The sequence below is a fragment of the Chiloscyllium plagiosum genome, unplaced genomic scaffold, assembly GCF_037043375.1.
Source record: "Chiloscyllium plagiosum isolate Xiang-an unplaced genomic scaffold, Cpla_swu_hap1 HiC_scaffold_42, whole genome shotgun sequence".
NCBI lineage: Eukaryota > Metazoa > Chordata > Chondrichthyes > Orectolobiformes > Hemiscylliidae > Chiloscyllium > Chiloscyllium plagiosum.
This window is the reverse complement of record NW_028270180.1, coordinates 33,746,555-33,762,559: the sequence shown is the minus strand read 5'-3', so window position 1 is coordinate 33,762,559 and position 16,005 is coordinate 33,746,555. Positions and strand designations below refer to the sequence as shown.

Sequence of the window (16,005 nt, the reverse complement as noted above, 5' to 3'; positions counted from 1 at the left end):
GCTAGGCTGAGGAGTGGCAGATGGAGTTCAACCCTGTCAAGTGTGAGGTTGTCCATTTTGGAAGGACAAATAAGAACGCGGAATACAGGGTTAAGGTAGGATTCTTAGTAAGGTGGAGGAGCAGAGGGATCTTAGGGTCTATGTTCATAGATCTTTGAAAGTTGCCACTCAGGTGGATAGAGCTTGTAAGAAGGCCTATGGTGTATTAGCAGAGGGATTGAATTCAAAAGTCGTGAGGTGAGGTTGCAGCTGTATAGGACCTTGGTAAGACCACATTTGGAGTACTGCGTGCAATTCTGGTCGCCTCATTTTAGGAAAGATGTGGCAGCTTTGGAGAGGGTGCAGAGGAGATTTACCAGGATGTTGCCTGGAATGGAGAATAGGTCGTACGAGGATAGATTGAGAGTGCTAGGCCTTTTCTCATTGGAACGGCAAAGGATGAGGGGTGACTTGATAGAGGTTTATAAGATGATATGGGGAATAGATAGAGTAGACAGTCAGAGACTTTTTCCCCGGGTACAACAGAGTGTTACAAGGGGACATAAATTTAAGGTGAAGGGTGGAAGGTATAGGGGGGGATGTCAGGGGTAGGTTCTTTACCCAGAGAGTGGTGGGGGCATGGAATGCGCTGCCTGTGGGAGTGGCAGAGTCAGAATCATTGGTGACCTTTAAGCGGCAATCGGATAGGTACATGGATGGGTGCTTAAGCTAGGACAAATGTTCGGCACAACATCGTGGGCCGAAAGGCCTGTTCTATGCTGTATTGTTCTATGTTCTATGTCTAATGTTCTATTTACAGCATGAATGCAAATTAGTGAGAATTAGCATTTAATACTAAGAAATAAACTACTTATCTTAAAGCCAACGGTTCAAAGAGTTAATCCTCATTTTACACTAATCCAGATACAAATATAAGTTAAAATACCTTTGCTTCTAGAGCTTTCTCCCTCATTTCAGCATTCCGCTTAAGCGCAGATAGTTCCAGAATCTCCTTGTTAAGGAATTTGTTCTGTGTCTTATAACCTTGAAGACTGTCCTAGAGAGAGAAATAAGAATAATGGATACTTTGAAAATATGACATTCCATTGTTGTGGTTCTGTTCGCCGAGCTGGGAATTCGTGTTGCAGACGTTTCGTCCTCTGTCTAGATGACATCCTCAGTGCTTGGGAGCTCCTGTGAAGCGCTTCTGTGATCTTTCCTCCGGCATTTGTAGTGGCTTGAATCTGCCGCTTCCAGTTGTCAGTTCCAGCTGCAGTTGCAGTGGTCGGTATATTGGGTTATTGATTGAATCTGTGGATGAGTGCCATGCCTCTAGGAATTCCCTGGCTGTTCTGTTTGGCTTGTCCTATAATAGTAGTGTTGTCCCAGTCGAACTCATGTTGCTGGTCATCTGCGTGTGGCTACTAAGGATAGCTGGTCGTGTCATTTCGTGGCTAGTTGGTGCTCATGGATGCGGATCGTTAGCTGCCTTCCTGTTTGTCCTATGTAGTGTTTTGTGCAGTCCTTGCATGGGATTTTGTACACGACATTGGTTTTGCTCATGCTGGGTATTGGGTCCTTCGTTCTGGTGAGTTGTTGTCTGAGAGTGGCTGTTGGTTTGTGTGCTGTTATGAGTCCTAGTGGTCGCAGTAGTCTGGCTGTCAGTTCGGAAATGCTCTTGATGTACGGTAACGTGGCTAGTCCTTTGGGTATACCAATATACCGACCACTGCAGCGGACAGCTGGAACTGACAACCGGAAGCGGCAGATTCAAACCACTACAAATGCCGGAGATAATATCACAGAAGCGCTTCACAGGAGGCTCCCAAGCACTGAGGATGCCACCTACACAGGGGACGAAATGTCTGCAACACAAATTCCCAGCTCTGCGAACAGAGCCACAACAACGAGCACCCAAGCTACAAATCTTCTCTCAAACTTTGAATGACATTCCATTATTGGCAAATTGAATTAACAAATAATAGAAAATAATGTTCATGCGTACATTGGAGAAGCAGAGGGGAGGGAGGGAGAAAAACGGAGAGAGAAAACAAAATAACGCACAGGTCACATCATTTATGTTTTCTAACCAAGGATCAATAAGACTGATTTCTCACATGCTTATGAGCAGAATAAAATTAAATATCTGTGCCTCTGTAGTGTTCCAGCTTTCTTCAAAACCAGGTAAAAGTAAAGTTGCAATAGTCCCAGAGGACCACAGAGACACAGGCAACTGGAAGTGAGTTAAACCTGAGGGTTGCCACACCTCAGGTGAGGGGCAATTGTGAAGGTGAGATCATCATGGTAACGTTAGCCAGTGCAGGAACTGCGCCTGCACTGCTGACATCAGTTTGTGTTGCAGATCATTGTCCAGTTAATGGAGTTAACCGACCAATAGCAAATAGAATGATATACTTGTCAGAACAAAAACACATACTAGTCTGAATTTTTCCCAACACTCATACATGTATACCAAATGGGTGAAAGCAAATCAAAAAAAAAAAGTGGTGTAATGGGAGTCAGTTTGTATTTGATAACCTATACAAGACTGACACAGAACCAAATCTGCAATGTTTAAACAACCATTTATTCTCAATTGCATAACTGGAATCAAACCCAGTAGACAAAAACAATGCATGGATTTTAGAGTGCTTCAATAAAGGCAGCACACTGCAGATTTGTGACAAAAAAAGTCCAAAACTGTAGTAAATAATAAACTGATTCCAAAAAAGTAACTGGAGGTAGGTAGTAATTCAGACTGCTGAAGATGGAAGTGGTGCCCAACAGTCCCTATAGAAACCACTGCTATTCACTGTTCACATAATTTATGAGCTCAATCAAATATAATTTCATAACCACAGATGTCATCAAATTGGGAAATATAGTTAATGCTGAAGAAAGCAGTAACCGAGTAAAAGACTTTTAGGTTGTGAGTTTAATCGGAAAATGAAATAAAGTGTGAAATGGAAGAATGAGGATGTTCTATAGAATACATTCAAGGGAAGCTAGACAAGAAAGAAATAGGACCGAGAGTAGGCCAAGGCTAAGGCCATTCCTCCGCACCTTCCCAGCCCCCCAAAAGAAATACTTGTCTAGCTTCTCTTCAATGTGTCTCTGTTCATTGCTTCAGCCACTCCAAGTGGTAGCAAGTTCCACATTCTAATCTGGATTAAAGCATTTCTCAAATTTACTATTAAATTTATTTGCCAACTATGTTTATAACCTAAAAATCTTGCACTTTGTTACTGCCTTCTTCAGCATTAACCACATTCCCCAATTTGATGACATCTGCAGATTATGAAATTATATTTGATAGTTGAGCTCATAAATTATGTGCACAGTGAATAACAGTGGCACCACTTTCATCTTCAGCAGTCTGAATTACCACCTACCTCCATTTACGTTTTTGGAATCAGTTCACTATCTATTACACTATCTATGATGTGTTGCAGGTTGAGATAATCAGACAGAAAAGCGGAGTTGATGAGGAGCAGAAACTTCTGCGTAGACAGATTAGAGAAAGGCAGGTCTGCACTGCTGTAAATTCAAGGTGAAGTTTTCCTGTTTTTCAAGACATTAACAGGGTGAGTAGGATACTCAAGTTTTTGAGAGATATCTGCTTTATTTGTAGCCACAAGTGACAGTTTTATAAATAAGGTCCAGACATCAGAATGGCATTTGATACCTTTAGAGTATCCAACTCTTGCAGTTCCTTATACACAGAGGGTGCTAGAGCAGATCCTGAGAAGACACAGGGGGGCGGGTGATTGTTCTCACATTCATTGAGCTGCCGTGATAATTTCATAATCACTTCATCTTTGGCTTGAATGGTTTCTCGGAACATGGTAAGCTGGTCATTGAGCCCAGTCATTTTATCTTGTAAACCTTTTAATTCTTGCTCCAAGTGGTCTTTCTGTTGGTTAATGTGATCCAGCTGATTATTGAGGGCCTTTATCTGGTGGTCTTTCTGCTGCAAAAGCTGAGACATTCCTTCATCCACTGAAGTACCAATGTTGAACAAGTATTTTTCCTGCTGGGAATGTTTCAATGTTTGCTGTAACAGTCGCACCAACTCCTTTAAAAATAATCAAATGTTAGACAGTAAATAGACCCTAATCCAACAGGCTTATGTAATTAATAAATTGATAATTATTAACTACTCTTTTGCAATCAATCATTAAAAGATCAGAGATCAGTATCAATATACCACATGCAACAATTTGTATTTATTTATTTATTTACCACCTTTATCCAAGTGCAAGATGCTTCACAGACCAAAACGTTGGTCAAAGGTTTTAAGGCAAGTCTTAAAAGAAGAAAGGACAACAGAGGGGTTTAGCAAGGGAATTTCAGATCAAGAGGCTCAGGCAGAAGACACAGTCACCAACAGTGGAACAGCTGAAATCAGGGAAACTCAAGAGGTCAGAATTGGAGCAGCACGGACACCCAGCAAAGTTGGAGGGCCAGGTGAGATTGCAAAGATAATTTTGCAACGTTTTGTATGATTTCCAGTTCATATTGGTGCAAACTGGGAGCAAGACCAGGGGTCAGTTGGGATAGTCAAGTCTCAAGTTAACAAAGGTACGGACTAGAATTCAAGCAGCAGATGATGCCAGAGTCAGGTACTGAGACTGAGTCAGAAACATATTTGCATCAGAAATCAATATTTAACAAAGAGAAGCTAGACAAGAAAGAAATAGGACCAGGCGTAGCAGATGGAACGGCTTTACGTTTGGAGGTTCTCCCCTGGGTACAAATTAATACAAAGTGTGAACAGTCTGGTTCAATGACAAACAATTGGCAAAGGAGGCACTGAATCAGCAGGTAAAGAATAAAGTTTGCGGCAAAGACAAAACATCATGGCTTCAGTTTCTCCACTGTTCAGTTGAAGATCCCTCTGCATATCCAATATCATATGGCAGATGAGCAGATGACAATGTAAAGACAGTAGAGGGATGGAAGGACATGGTCATGAGCAGAATCAAGGGGTTGAATGGCCTACTCATGATCCTATGATCCTACCATTTGTTAAAATCATGGCTGATCTGACCATAATCTCAAAACCACAATCTCGCCTACCACCAAAACCTCGGAATCCCTTGTTAGTCAAGAATCCACCCACCTCTTCCTTAAAAATACTCAATGACCCTGTCTTTATCGTTTATGAGGGAAGTAAGGTTCACAGACTCAACCCTCAGAAATATGTACCCTTCATTTCTGCCTTAAAGCAAAGACCTCATTTTTAAACTGTGACCTTGTTCTGCCGTTTATTACATGGGAATGCATCTTTTCAGCAGCCACCTTATCAAGTCCCCTTAGCATTACACTGATGCCAAAATGACACGGGTCATTATTATACTAATGCTCCCTGTCTACAAACTAAACATATTCTAACAGACTGCCCTGATGTGACAACTGAATATCTTGGACTGTTTTCAAAAATAACTTGTAAAGTATATAGTATTCCAACCGGATAGGTAACTTGCAGAAAAACGTTTTTGGAATCTTTCAATTCTTTCGTATGATGTAAAATGATAGCATATTTCATATTTGCATCAGAAATCAATATTTAACAAATATTTATCTAGAGCCTTTAGAATTTATTGAGTCACAACTCTCAATTGGATTTGGTATACATTCTCTTAATAGTGTTATAAAACATAAGCATGCCCTTCCACCCACTGTCCCTTCTCTGCCAACCGGCAAACGCCAAACTACAGTAATCTCATTCACCTGCAGTTGATCCATAGCCTACTATGCCCTAACATTTTCAGTACTCATCCAGATGCTCCCTGAAGTACTTTCTTCCATCACCTTCTCAGGCAGTATGTTCTATATGTCTACAACCTGCTGGGTGAAATAAAATTTTCTCAGATCTCCTCCAAACCACATGCTCATCACCTTGAACCTATGTTCTTACAAACATTTGCCTTGGGAACAGTCCCTCAGTTTTGTATGCCTCAATCAGATAAGGTATTTCTGCAATGGAGACTCTAGGATGGCATGGTCCTTCTTGGTGCCAGGATCAGGGATATCAATGAACAGTTGCAGGCATTCTGAAGGGGAATAGCAAGCAGACATATTGGTACCATTGACATTGCCAGAAGGAATGAGGTTCTGCAAGCAGATTTTAGGAGGCAAGGATGTAGATTATAAAACAGGATCTAAAAGGTAGCAATGCTTGGATTACTTCCAGTCCCACATGCAAGTTAGTATAATGTCAGAAGTCACATGACACCAGGTTATAGTCCAAGGTTTATTTGAAATCACAAACTTTCGGAGTGCTGCTGCTTTGTCAGTGATTTCAAATAAACCTGTTGGACTATAACCTGGTGTCGTGTAACTCCTGACTTTATCCACCTCAGTCAAACACCTCCAACATCAAGTTGGCATAGAAAGAGGTTAATTCAGTTGCTAGAGTGAGGTTGCAAGAGACAGAGATTTAGAATCCTGGGACACTGGGACCTGTAGAAGGCTGACAGGTTGTACCTGAACTGAATGGGACCAGTATCCATACAGGGAGGTTTGCTAGTGCTGTTGAGAAGAGTTTAAACTAACTTGGCAGTGGGTTAAGATCCTAAGGGAAGGTTCAATAGTGGGAGATGAACAGTCAAGATTAGAAGGCACAGCAAGGCAATCAAGAAGGCATAGAAATTATAGGCTAGTTAAGGCACAAGGGCACTTAGCAAAGTTGGATGGTATTTATTTTTATGCAAGGAGACTGATGTGTTGAGGGCACAAACTAAAACATGGGGGTATGATTTCATTATCACAGACATGACTGGGAGAGGGGCAGGATTGGCAGCTCAATATTCCAGGATATTGGTCTTCAGGAGAGACATGGAAAGAGATAAAAAAGAGGAGGGGGTGTCACAATATTGTTCAGGGAGTCAATTACAAATTAGATTAGATTAGATAACTTTACCGTGTGGAAACAGGCCCTTCGGCCCAACAAGTCCACACCGACCCGCCGAAGCGCAACCCACCCATACCCCTACATTTACCCCTTACCTAACACTACGGACAATTTAGCATGGCCAATTCACCTAACCTGCACATCTTTGGACTGTGGGAGGAAACCGGAGCACCCGGAGGAAACCCACGCAGACACGGGGAGAATGTGCAAACTCCACACAGTCAGTCGCCTGAGGCGGGAATTGAACCCGGGTCTCTGGCGCTGCGAGGCAGCAGTGCTAGCCACTGTGCCACCCACAATAAGGAGGGATGACATCTCAGAAGGTTCCTCAAATTTAGCCATACGGACATAAAAAACCAAACAGGAATGTATTATAGGTCTTCTAACGGCCGAGAGAAATAGAAGAGCAGATATTCGTCAAATTTGAGACATGTAAAATGATTAGAGTAGCAATAGTAGGAGATTTCAACTTCCACACATTAACTGGGGTAGTCAATATAGAAGGTTTAGACAGCGCGGCATTCTTAAAATGCATCTAGAAGATGGATATAGCCAGTATGTAAAAGGCCTAACATGTCCTGGACTTTATGTAATGAAACCATGCAAGTAGTTGAAGTGTCAGTGGGGGACAATTGTGCAGATAGCAATAAGGACAAGGATGGGCCAGAAATCAAGTTCTAAACTGGAGGACAGTTGATTTTAATAAGATCAAGTATGATTTGGGCAGACTGAAAGCAGATACTTTCAGGCAGACCTGTCTTACAGGAGTGGAATGCATTCAAGGAGGATATAAGCTCAGTGCAAAGCCAACATGTTTCAAAGCTAAGGGTGGAACCACCAAATTCATCGAATCGCAGGCATCAAGACATGTACAGAATTGGATAAAGAGTAAAAGGAAGGTTGATACTGAGGGCTCAAATAACAGAAGCCATACAGGAGTATGGAGAATGTGAAAGGAGGAACTTAAAAAGGAAATTGGGAAAGTAAAAAGGAGGCATTAAAGAATAAAGATAGGTTAAATAAAAGAAAATTTGAATTATTTCCCAAGTATATGAAGAGTAAAAGGATAACAAGAGAAAGCATAGTGCCAATTAAGAACCTCAGTTGTAATTTGTGCATAGAGCCAGAGGACGTAGGAGGGAGTCTAAAAGAATATTTTGTGTTGGTGATCACAAGAAAGGAGGAGGATGTGGAAATAGAAATCAGGGAGAAAGAAGTGATAGGCTTAAATAAACTATTATATTTGGATAGGAGGTTCATGAATAGTCTAGCAGGTTTAAAAGTAGATAAATCTCAAGGGCTGGATGAAATGCATCCAATGTTGCCAAGCAAGGCAAAAAGAGGAAACACCAGGATGCTGACAATTTTTAATTTCTCCCTGGTCACAGAGAGACGCCAAGGACTGGAGCACAACCAAAGTAGTTTCATCATTCATTAAAAAAACCTACACTCCAGACAGTCTAACCATAAAGGTGGGAGACTATTGGTAACAATTCTGATGGAAATAATTAAGCTGCACTTGGAGAGGCAGGGATTAATCAAGAACATGATTTTGTTATAGGGACGTCATATCTGACCAACTTGACTAAACTTTTTAAAAGAGGTAACCAGGTGGGTATATGTGAGGGCAATACATTTGACATTGTCTATTTGGACTTCAAGCGTTTTGATAAGGTTGCACATGGTGACTGATAGCAAAAGCAAGCACTCATGAGATCCAAGGAAATTTGGCAAATTGCTTCCTGCCACTCAGCCAACTGTAGACCTAGAAGGTGATGGTCAAGGGAATTTTTCTGATTGTAAGCCTGTGTCCAGAAGGATTCTGAAAGGATCAATGTTGGGACCTTTGCTGTTTGAGGCAAATATAAACGAGTTAATTTAGGAGGGTTAATCAGCAAGTTTGCAGACGATTCAAATATCGATGAGGTGACAAATAGTGAGGACACCTTAGATTACAGGACACCACAAATGGATTTTTTCCGATGGGCTGATCAGTGGCAAATGAAATTCAATCTGGATAAGTGTGAGGTGATGCATTTCAGCAGGACAAGCAACAAAAAGGAATACATGTTAAATGATAGGAGCCTAGGAAGCACTGAGGATCAAAGAGAACTTGATAAGCGTGCCAACCAATACTTTAAGATAGCAGGACAGGTAAAGAGTGTTGAAGCAGTATATGGGATACTTGCCTTTGTGAGCAAGGCAGTGTTTAAGAACAGGGAGACTGTATAAAAAACTGGTTAAGCCACAGCTAGATAATTGTGTGCAGTTCTGGCATCCACATTATAGGAGGGATCTGATTGCAATAGACAGGGTGAAAAGGACATCTGACAGGATATTGCGTGGACTGAAGAGTTTCAGTTATGAAGAGAGATTGGACAGATTGGAATGTTTTCCTTGGAACAGAGACGACAGAGGGGGAATATGATTCAGAAGTATAAAATGAGAGACAGGCAGGGTAAATGGGGAAAGAAAACCTTTCTCCTAATGGAGGGATCAAATGACCAGGGACATGAGTTTAAGGAGTAGGAGTTAGAGGGGATATGAGGAATTTTTATTCACTTAGAAGGGTGGTGGGAATCTGAAAAATACTACTTGCAAGGGTAGTAGAGGCAGAAACTCAGTATGTAAATGAATGAATGAACAGGAACCCGGCATTACAGAAGCTAGCTCTTTGGTCCATTGAATCTGCTCCACCATTCAATGAGATCATGACTAATCTGATAATTCTCAGCTCCACTTTATTATAAAGAAAATCATTTACTTCAAAATTGTTTGAATTTAAATTTCTCCAGTTGCTATCCTGTGATTTGAACTCATTTGTTCAGAACTCATTTTTACTCTGGATTATAGGTGCACTAACATTGCCAATAGACAACCATCCCTTAGTTTTATTTCTGCCACAAATCACCACAGTTTGATGCAAAGTGAAATAAATATTTGAAGTACATATTTAAATTTGCAGAAGATGCAAGGTTGTGGGAAGAGAAGAGAGTAGTGGGATTAACTTTTGATTATTTTAACAAAAAGATGGGCTGAATGGCCAGCTGCGTGTCTCACCTAATCAAATGAAAATTTAATAAAATGACAAATTATTCACTCATTTGGAAGTTGAAAGCCAATCTGATCATTAGTGATCCTACTGTGTTGGTTTTTACAGTGTAGTTTTTGATTTAATTCCAGTTAGAATTGTGGGTTAACATTTTTTCAGATTTGTCCAGTGTCTAGTCTGTGGTGTCCAGACACATGATTTTGTCTGCTTGCATTCTTCAGAATGCACAAGTTTAGCAGAACAAGATTCTTGTATCTGGAAGTATTATGCAACACCCTAGTTGATGAAACAGTTTTTATTCTGCTGTACAACAGGAGGATGAAATTATCATCTTGGATTTTAAATACTGGAAGTTGCTAACTTTGAATAACTAAGTGTATATACAGAGTGAAATGTGTATGTAAGGATTTTTTAGTTGTGCAGATCCAGATGATTACTTACATTTTCAAATCCAGTGCCATTTCAGGCAAAAGTGAAACTGAGTTTCAATGCTAACTTAGTAATGGATTTAAAGATTTATTGTAATTGTTCTATTCTTTTGACTGGCCATTTTAACTCTGCTGGAACTCTGTTGACCTAACTAGGAATAGAATCCAGAATAGTTGTGCCTCATTTGTGCTTTGTGACCCCTTGGTGCATTTGGTTTCTGCTGTTGGATCCAACTTTTTTCTCTCCCATTTGTGTAACTTTCTATTTTAGATTTTATCCTACATCTGAGGTTTGTATGTGCATGTAATATAATTATGAACATTGTGGTGCTTGGTGAATGAGCAAACTATAAGACCATTTTTCCACTGACAGTTATAGTGGTTTAAGATATAACCTCTGGTAGGGTCTGGAGAGGACTGTTTCCTTTCAGATGGTTCATTTCTACATACGGTTCCTTTTCTTAATACTGTAGTAATGTTACACTGCCAGTTAATTAGATCATATGATTGCAAGGTTCCAACTCTTTTTAATTGAATGTCTCCATCTTGATTATCTAATTATTCAGTTGGTATTTTTGTTTAAAAATCTGCCACCTGATAATTTGTCTTCTCATTTACTGAAGAGTTGTACACAATTAGTGAAAGTGATTGATTTGCTGATTTGCTATTTTGTACATCTCTATTTGCTGATTACTGATTTGCTATAAAAACACAGCAAGTTCACTAATGAAGGACGTCTTGTCTAGCATGATGCAATAATGTGGGTGACTCTTAAGCATCCTCCAAAATGTCCTAGAGGGCCATTCAATTCTAGGCAGCTTACTATCGTTTTGAAATCAAATAAAACATAAGAAATTGGAGGAGACAACCATTTGGTGCCTCAGGTCTGCTCCATTCAATAAGATGGTCCAATTGCATAAATGATTTGGATGCGAGCATAAGAAGTACAGTTAGTAAGTTTGCAGATGACACCAAAATTGGAGGTGGAGTGGACAGCGAAGAGGGTTACCTCAGATTACAACAGAATCTAGACCAGATGGGCCAATGGGCTGAGAAGTGGCAAATGGAGTTTAATTCAGATAAGTGCGAGGTGCTGCATTTTGGAAAGCAAAACTTAGCAGGACTTATACACTTAATGATAAGGTCCTAGGGAGTATTGCTGAACAAAGAGACCTTGGAGTGCATGTTCATAGCTCCTTGAAAGTGGAGTCGCAGGTAGACAGGATAGTGAAGGCGGCGTTTGGTATGCTTTCCTTTATTGGTCAGAGTATTGAGTATAGGAGTTGGGAGGTCATGTTGCGGCTGTACAGGACATTGTTTAGGCCAGTGTTGGAATACTGCATGCAATTCTGGTCTCCTTCCTATCGGGAAGATGTTGTGAAACCTGAAAGGGTTCAGAAAAGATTTACAAGGATGTTGCTAGGGTTGGAGGATCTGAGCTATAGGGAGAGGCTGAACAGGCTGGGGCGTCGGAGGCTGAGGGGTGACCTTATAGAGGTTTACAAAATTATGACGGGCATGGATAGGATAAATAGATAAAGTCCTTTCCCTGGGGTCGGGGAGTCCAGAACTAGAGGGCATAGGTTTAGGGTGAGAGGGGAAAGATATAAAAGAGACCTAAGGGGCAACTTTTTCACGCAGAGGGTAGTACGTGTATGGAATGAGCTGCCAGAGGATGTGGTGGAGACTGGTACAATTGCAACATTTAAGAGGTATTTGGATGGGTATATGAATAGGAAGGGTTTGGAGGGATATGGGCTGGGTGCTGGCAGGTGGGACTAGATTGGGTTGGGATATCTGGTTGGCATGGACGGGTTGGACCGAAGGGTCTGTACATCTATATGACTCTAATTGTGGCTATAAATCCACTGTACTCTCTGCCCCCTATAACCCTCAAACTCTTTTAGCATTCAAAAATATATCCAACTCAGCCTTGAATATACTCAATACCAGGTTCAGATGCTCTCCTGCAAACAGTAACAACCCTCAGGAAGTGCCTCACTTTTGCCTGAAGTAGGAAACCTTTTATTTTGAAACTATGCATCCTTGTTTTCATTTCTCCCACGTACTGAAACATTCTCTCAGCTTTTACTCCATCAAACCCCCTTAGAATCTTTGTTTTTCTGTACTAAAACCTATGAAATGTAGAAGCAGAAGCTAGCTCTTCGGTCCATTGAATCTGCTCCACCATTCAATGAGATCATGACTAATCTGATAATTCTCGGCTCTACTTTCCTGCCCTTTCCCCAAAATCAGTAGGTGAATCAAGAGTTAAGGATCTGTCAATCTCAACCTTGAGTACACATTACAACCTAGCTTTGACAGTCCTCAAAAGTAAAGAATACCACAGATTCACTATGCCCTGAAATAAAAATCTCACTGTCTTAAATGGGCAAATAAATCCCCAATCTCCTCAATAAATTTATAAACTTCTACTGAATTGCTTGTATTTCTGTCTTCCCTGTATTTCAAGCCTGTCCTCATAATTCATTTAAAAACCTGTGCAGAAATGAAGTTTCTAATCCTATGGCGCACACATTGACAAAAGCTTGTACTTATATAGTGCCTTTCCTACTTAGAAAGTCACAAAAGTACATTGCAGCCAAGGCTCCTTTGAAGTTTGGTTCTTGCTATAATGCAGGAAACAGCAGCCAGTTTGCACAAAGCAGTCCCACAAACAGCAATGAGATAATGACAAGCTCATTATTTTTTGTAAACATGGTCAAGGGTCAGTGCTTTTTAAACATCAATTTTTCAACGTTTTGTGATGTCAGAGAGAAAGACAAATAACTTTTGTAACTACTGTCAGTATCAAGCATGGTCAAGCCACATATATCATAGGTTCACATACAAGGGTTCCTTGAACCAATCCTGGACTTGACTCAAATAACATTCCCCACTTCACTGGTTCAATGACCCCACTCCTTTGCTAAAGTGCCTCACAAGTGATATATGATTAATCTCCTTGTATGGAGAGGCAGTGAAAATTATAAATAATGTTGTTTTGACTCTTCAACTGTACCTTTTGACTGATTAAATCTTCTTTCACCTTGTTCAATTCCTCCTGCTGAGATTGAATTCTGGCCTGAATCTCTGTTGTTGCTTTTCCATTGGTAACAATCCATTCGACAGGTGATGACTCACTGCTATTCCGATTCTTTGATGTTCCGATCATGTCTCTCAAGAATGGTGGACGTTTAACTCGCGTTGCCCTTGCGAAATCAAAAGAGAATGCCGACCCTACAGAATATGCCAACAAATCTTTCCAGTTTAAAACTAAACTGTTACTGAGAGTGACAATTCAAACACAAATCTTTTAGCAGTTAAATGATTGAAAATACAGAGTCAATATTTCAATTTAGCACAATTTTGAAGTCAAATATTAAGTTTTGAAATTTTTTTCTTAATCACTTTACCTGATACATTTAGTTACATAATCCATGCTTGAAAGAGGAATTCACACCAAATGTAGAATTGCAGCATTTTTGGGCCATTCCCAAACCAAGCCTATAGCAAAGGGCCACTGGCCTCAAATTGCAACAGCTCCCCAATCACAGTGCACTTAGACAGACCCACTCTGAAAACACAGAACTGTATAGAACAGGTACAGGCCCTTTGGCCCACGTTGTTGTGCAAAACACAACACCAAATTAAACTAATCCCTTCTGCCTGCCCTTGGTCCATATCCCTTTGTTACTTGCATATTCACGTGCATATCTAAAAATCCCTTAACCACCCCTATCGTATCAGTCTCCACCACCACCCTTGGTCGCACATTCCAGACTCTTACCGCTGTGTAAAACAACTTGCCCCTTAAAAGGAGTCTAGTGGTATTACCGCTAGATTATTAATCCAGAGACCCAGAATGTTCTGAGAACCCAGGTTTGAATCACACCACAGGAGATGGTGGAATTAGAATTTAATTCTTAAAAATCTGGAATTAAGAATCTACTGATGATCATGAAATCATTGTCATTATCAGAAAACCCATCTGGTTCACTAATGTCTTTCAAGGAAGGAAATCTGCCATTCTCATCTGTTCTGGCCTACATGTGACTCCAGACCTACAGCAACGCGGTTGACTCTCAAATGCGCTCTGAAATGGCCTGGTAAGTCATTCAGTTGTATCAATCGTTACAAAGTCCCAGAAATGAAACAGCCTGACAGTCATACTTACGGAATCATACCTTACAGATGATGCCCCAGATAGCACTATCACCATTCCTGGATATGTATGGCTCGTTAGTAGGACAGACCCAGCAGAGGTGGCAGCACAGTGGTATACAGTCAGGACGGAGTTATCCTGGGTGTCCCCAAAGTTGACTCTGGATCCCATAAAGTCTCATGACTTCATGTTAACCACGAACAAGGAAACCCCCTGCTCATTACCATGTACCATCCTCCCTCAGCTGATGAATCGGTACTCCTCCATGTTGAACTATATTTAGAGGAAGCACGGAGGATGGCAAGAGCACAAAATGTACTCTGGGTGGGAGATTTCAACGTCCACCACCAAAAGTGGCTTGGCAGTAGTACTACTGATCAAGCTGGTCAGGTTCTAAAGGACATAGCTGCGAGACTCTATCTGCTTCAGGTGGTGAGGGAACCAATAAGAGGGAAAAACAAACTTGACCTTATCCTTACCAATCTGGCAGCTGCATATGCATCTATCCATGACAGATAAGAGTCACCACTGCACCATCCTTCTGGAGGCAAAGTCCCGTCTTCAAATTGAGGTTAACATTCATCTTATGTGTGGCACTATCGTGCTAAATGGGACAGACCTTGAATAGATCTAGCAACACAAGACTGGGAATCCATGAGACACTGAGCCATCAACAGTAGCAGGATTGTACTCCAGCACAATCTGTAGCCTCATGGCCCTGAATATCACCCACTCAACCATTACCATCAAGCCAGGGGACCAACTCTTGTTTAATGGAGAGTGCAGAAGGACATGCCATGAGCAGCACCTGGGCATGCCATGAGCAGCATACCCAAAGATAAGGTGTCAACCTAGTGAAACCACCAGTCAGGACTACAGGTAATTCTTCTATAAAGTGATGGTTGTGTTCTTGTGAAACCTCACTTCATAAAAAAATTACGCTTTGGAAATACCGCTTAAAGTGTTGGTAATGTAACTGCATAACAGCCAACACACATCTTAAAGGTTCGTGCTTTAGAAAGTTTCCCCAATTCGTCAAGCATATTACAGCAAATTTGCGTCAATGAAACGCACATTATAGCAGAATGACCTGTACTTGCATGACAAACAGAATAAGCAGCAAGTGATAGACAGAGCTAAGCAATCCCACAACCAAAGGATTAGATTAAGCTCTGCAGTCCTGCCACATCCAGTTGTGAATGGTGGATGGATGGATTAATCAACTCGGTGGAGGAAGCGGCTGCTCCACAAGCATTCCCATCCTCACTAATGGAAGAGTCCAGTACATCAGTGCTGAAGAGAGGACTGAAGCTTTCGCAGCAATCTTCAGCCAGAAGTGCCAAGTAGATGACCAATCTGGGCCTCCTCCAGTGGTCCCCAGCATCACAGATACCAGTCTTCAGCCAATTTGATTCACTCCATGTGATATCAAGAAACTGCCGGAGACACTGGATACTGCAAAGGC

General features: G+C 41.1%; 1 protein-coding gene across 3 annotated transcripts in view; it reads right to left on the bottom strand.

Annotated features, from left to right (window-relative positions):
• The window catches only part of tbc1d2b (TBC1 domain family, member 2B), a 161,530-nt gene that overhangs the window by 47,992 nt on the left and 97,533 nt on the right, over positions 1-16,005 (bottom strand). For all 3 annotated transcript variants that reach the window (XM_043680142.2, XM_087982066.1, XM_043680144.2), the window contains 3 exons: positions 13,398-13,615; positions 3,665-4,054; positions 926-1,036 (listed from right to left, as the gene is read on the bottom strand). In XM_043680142.2, coding sequence (XP_043536077.2) covers positions 926-1,036; positions 3,665-4,054; positions 13,398-13,615 — 719 coding nt within the window. The remainder of the gene's footprint in view (positions 1-925; positions 1,037-3,664; positions 4,055-13,397; positions 13,616-16,005) is intronic.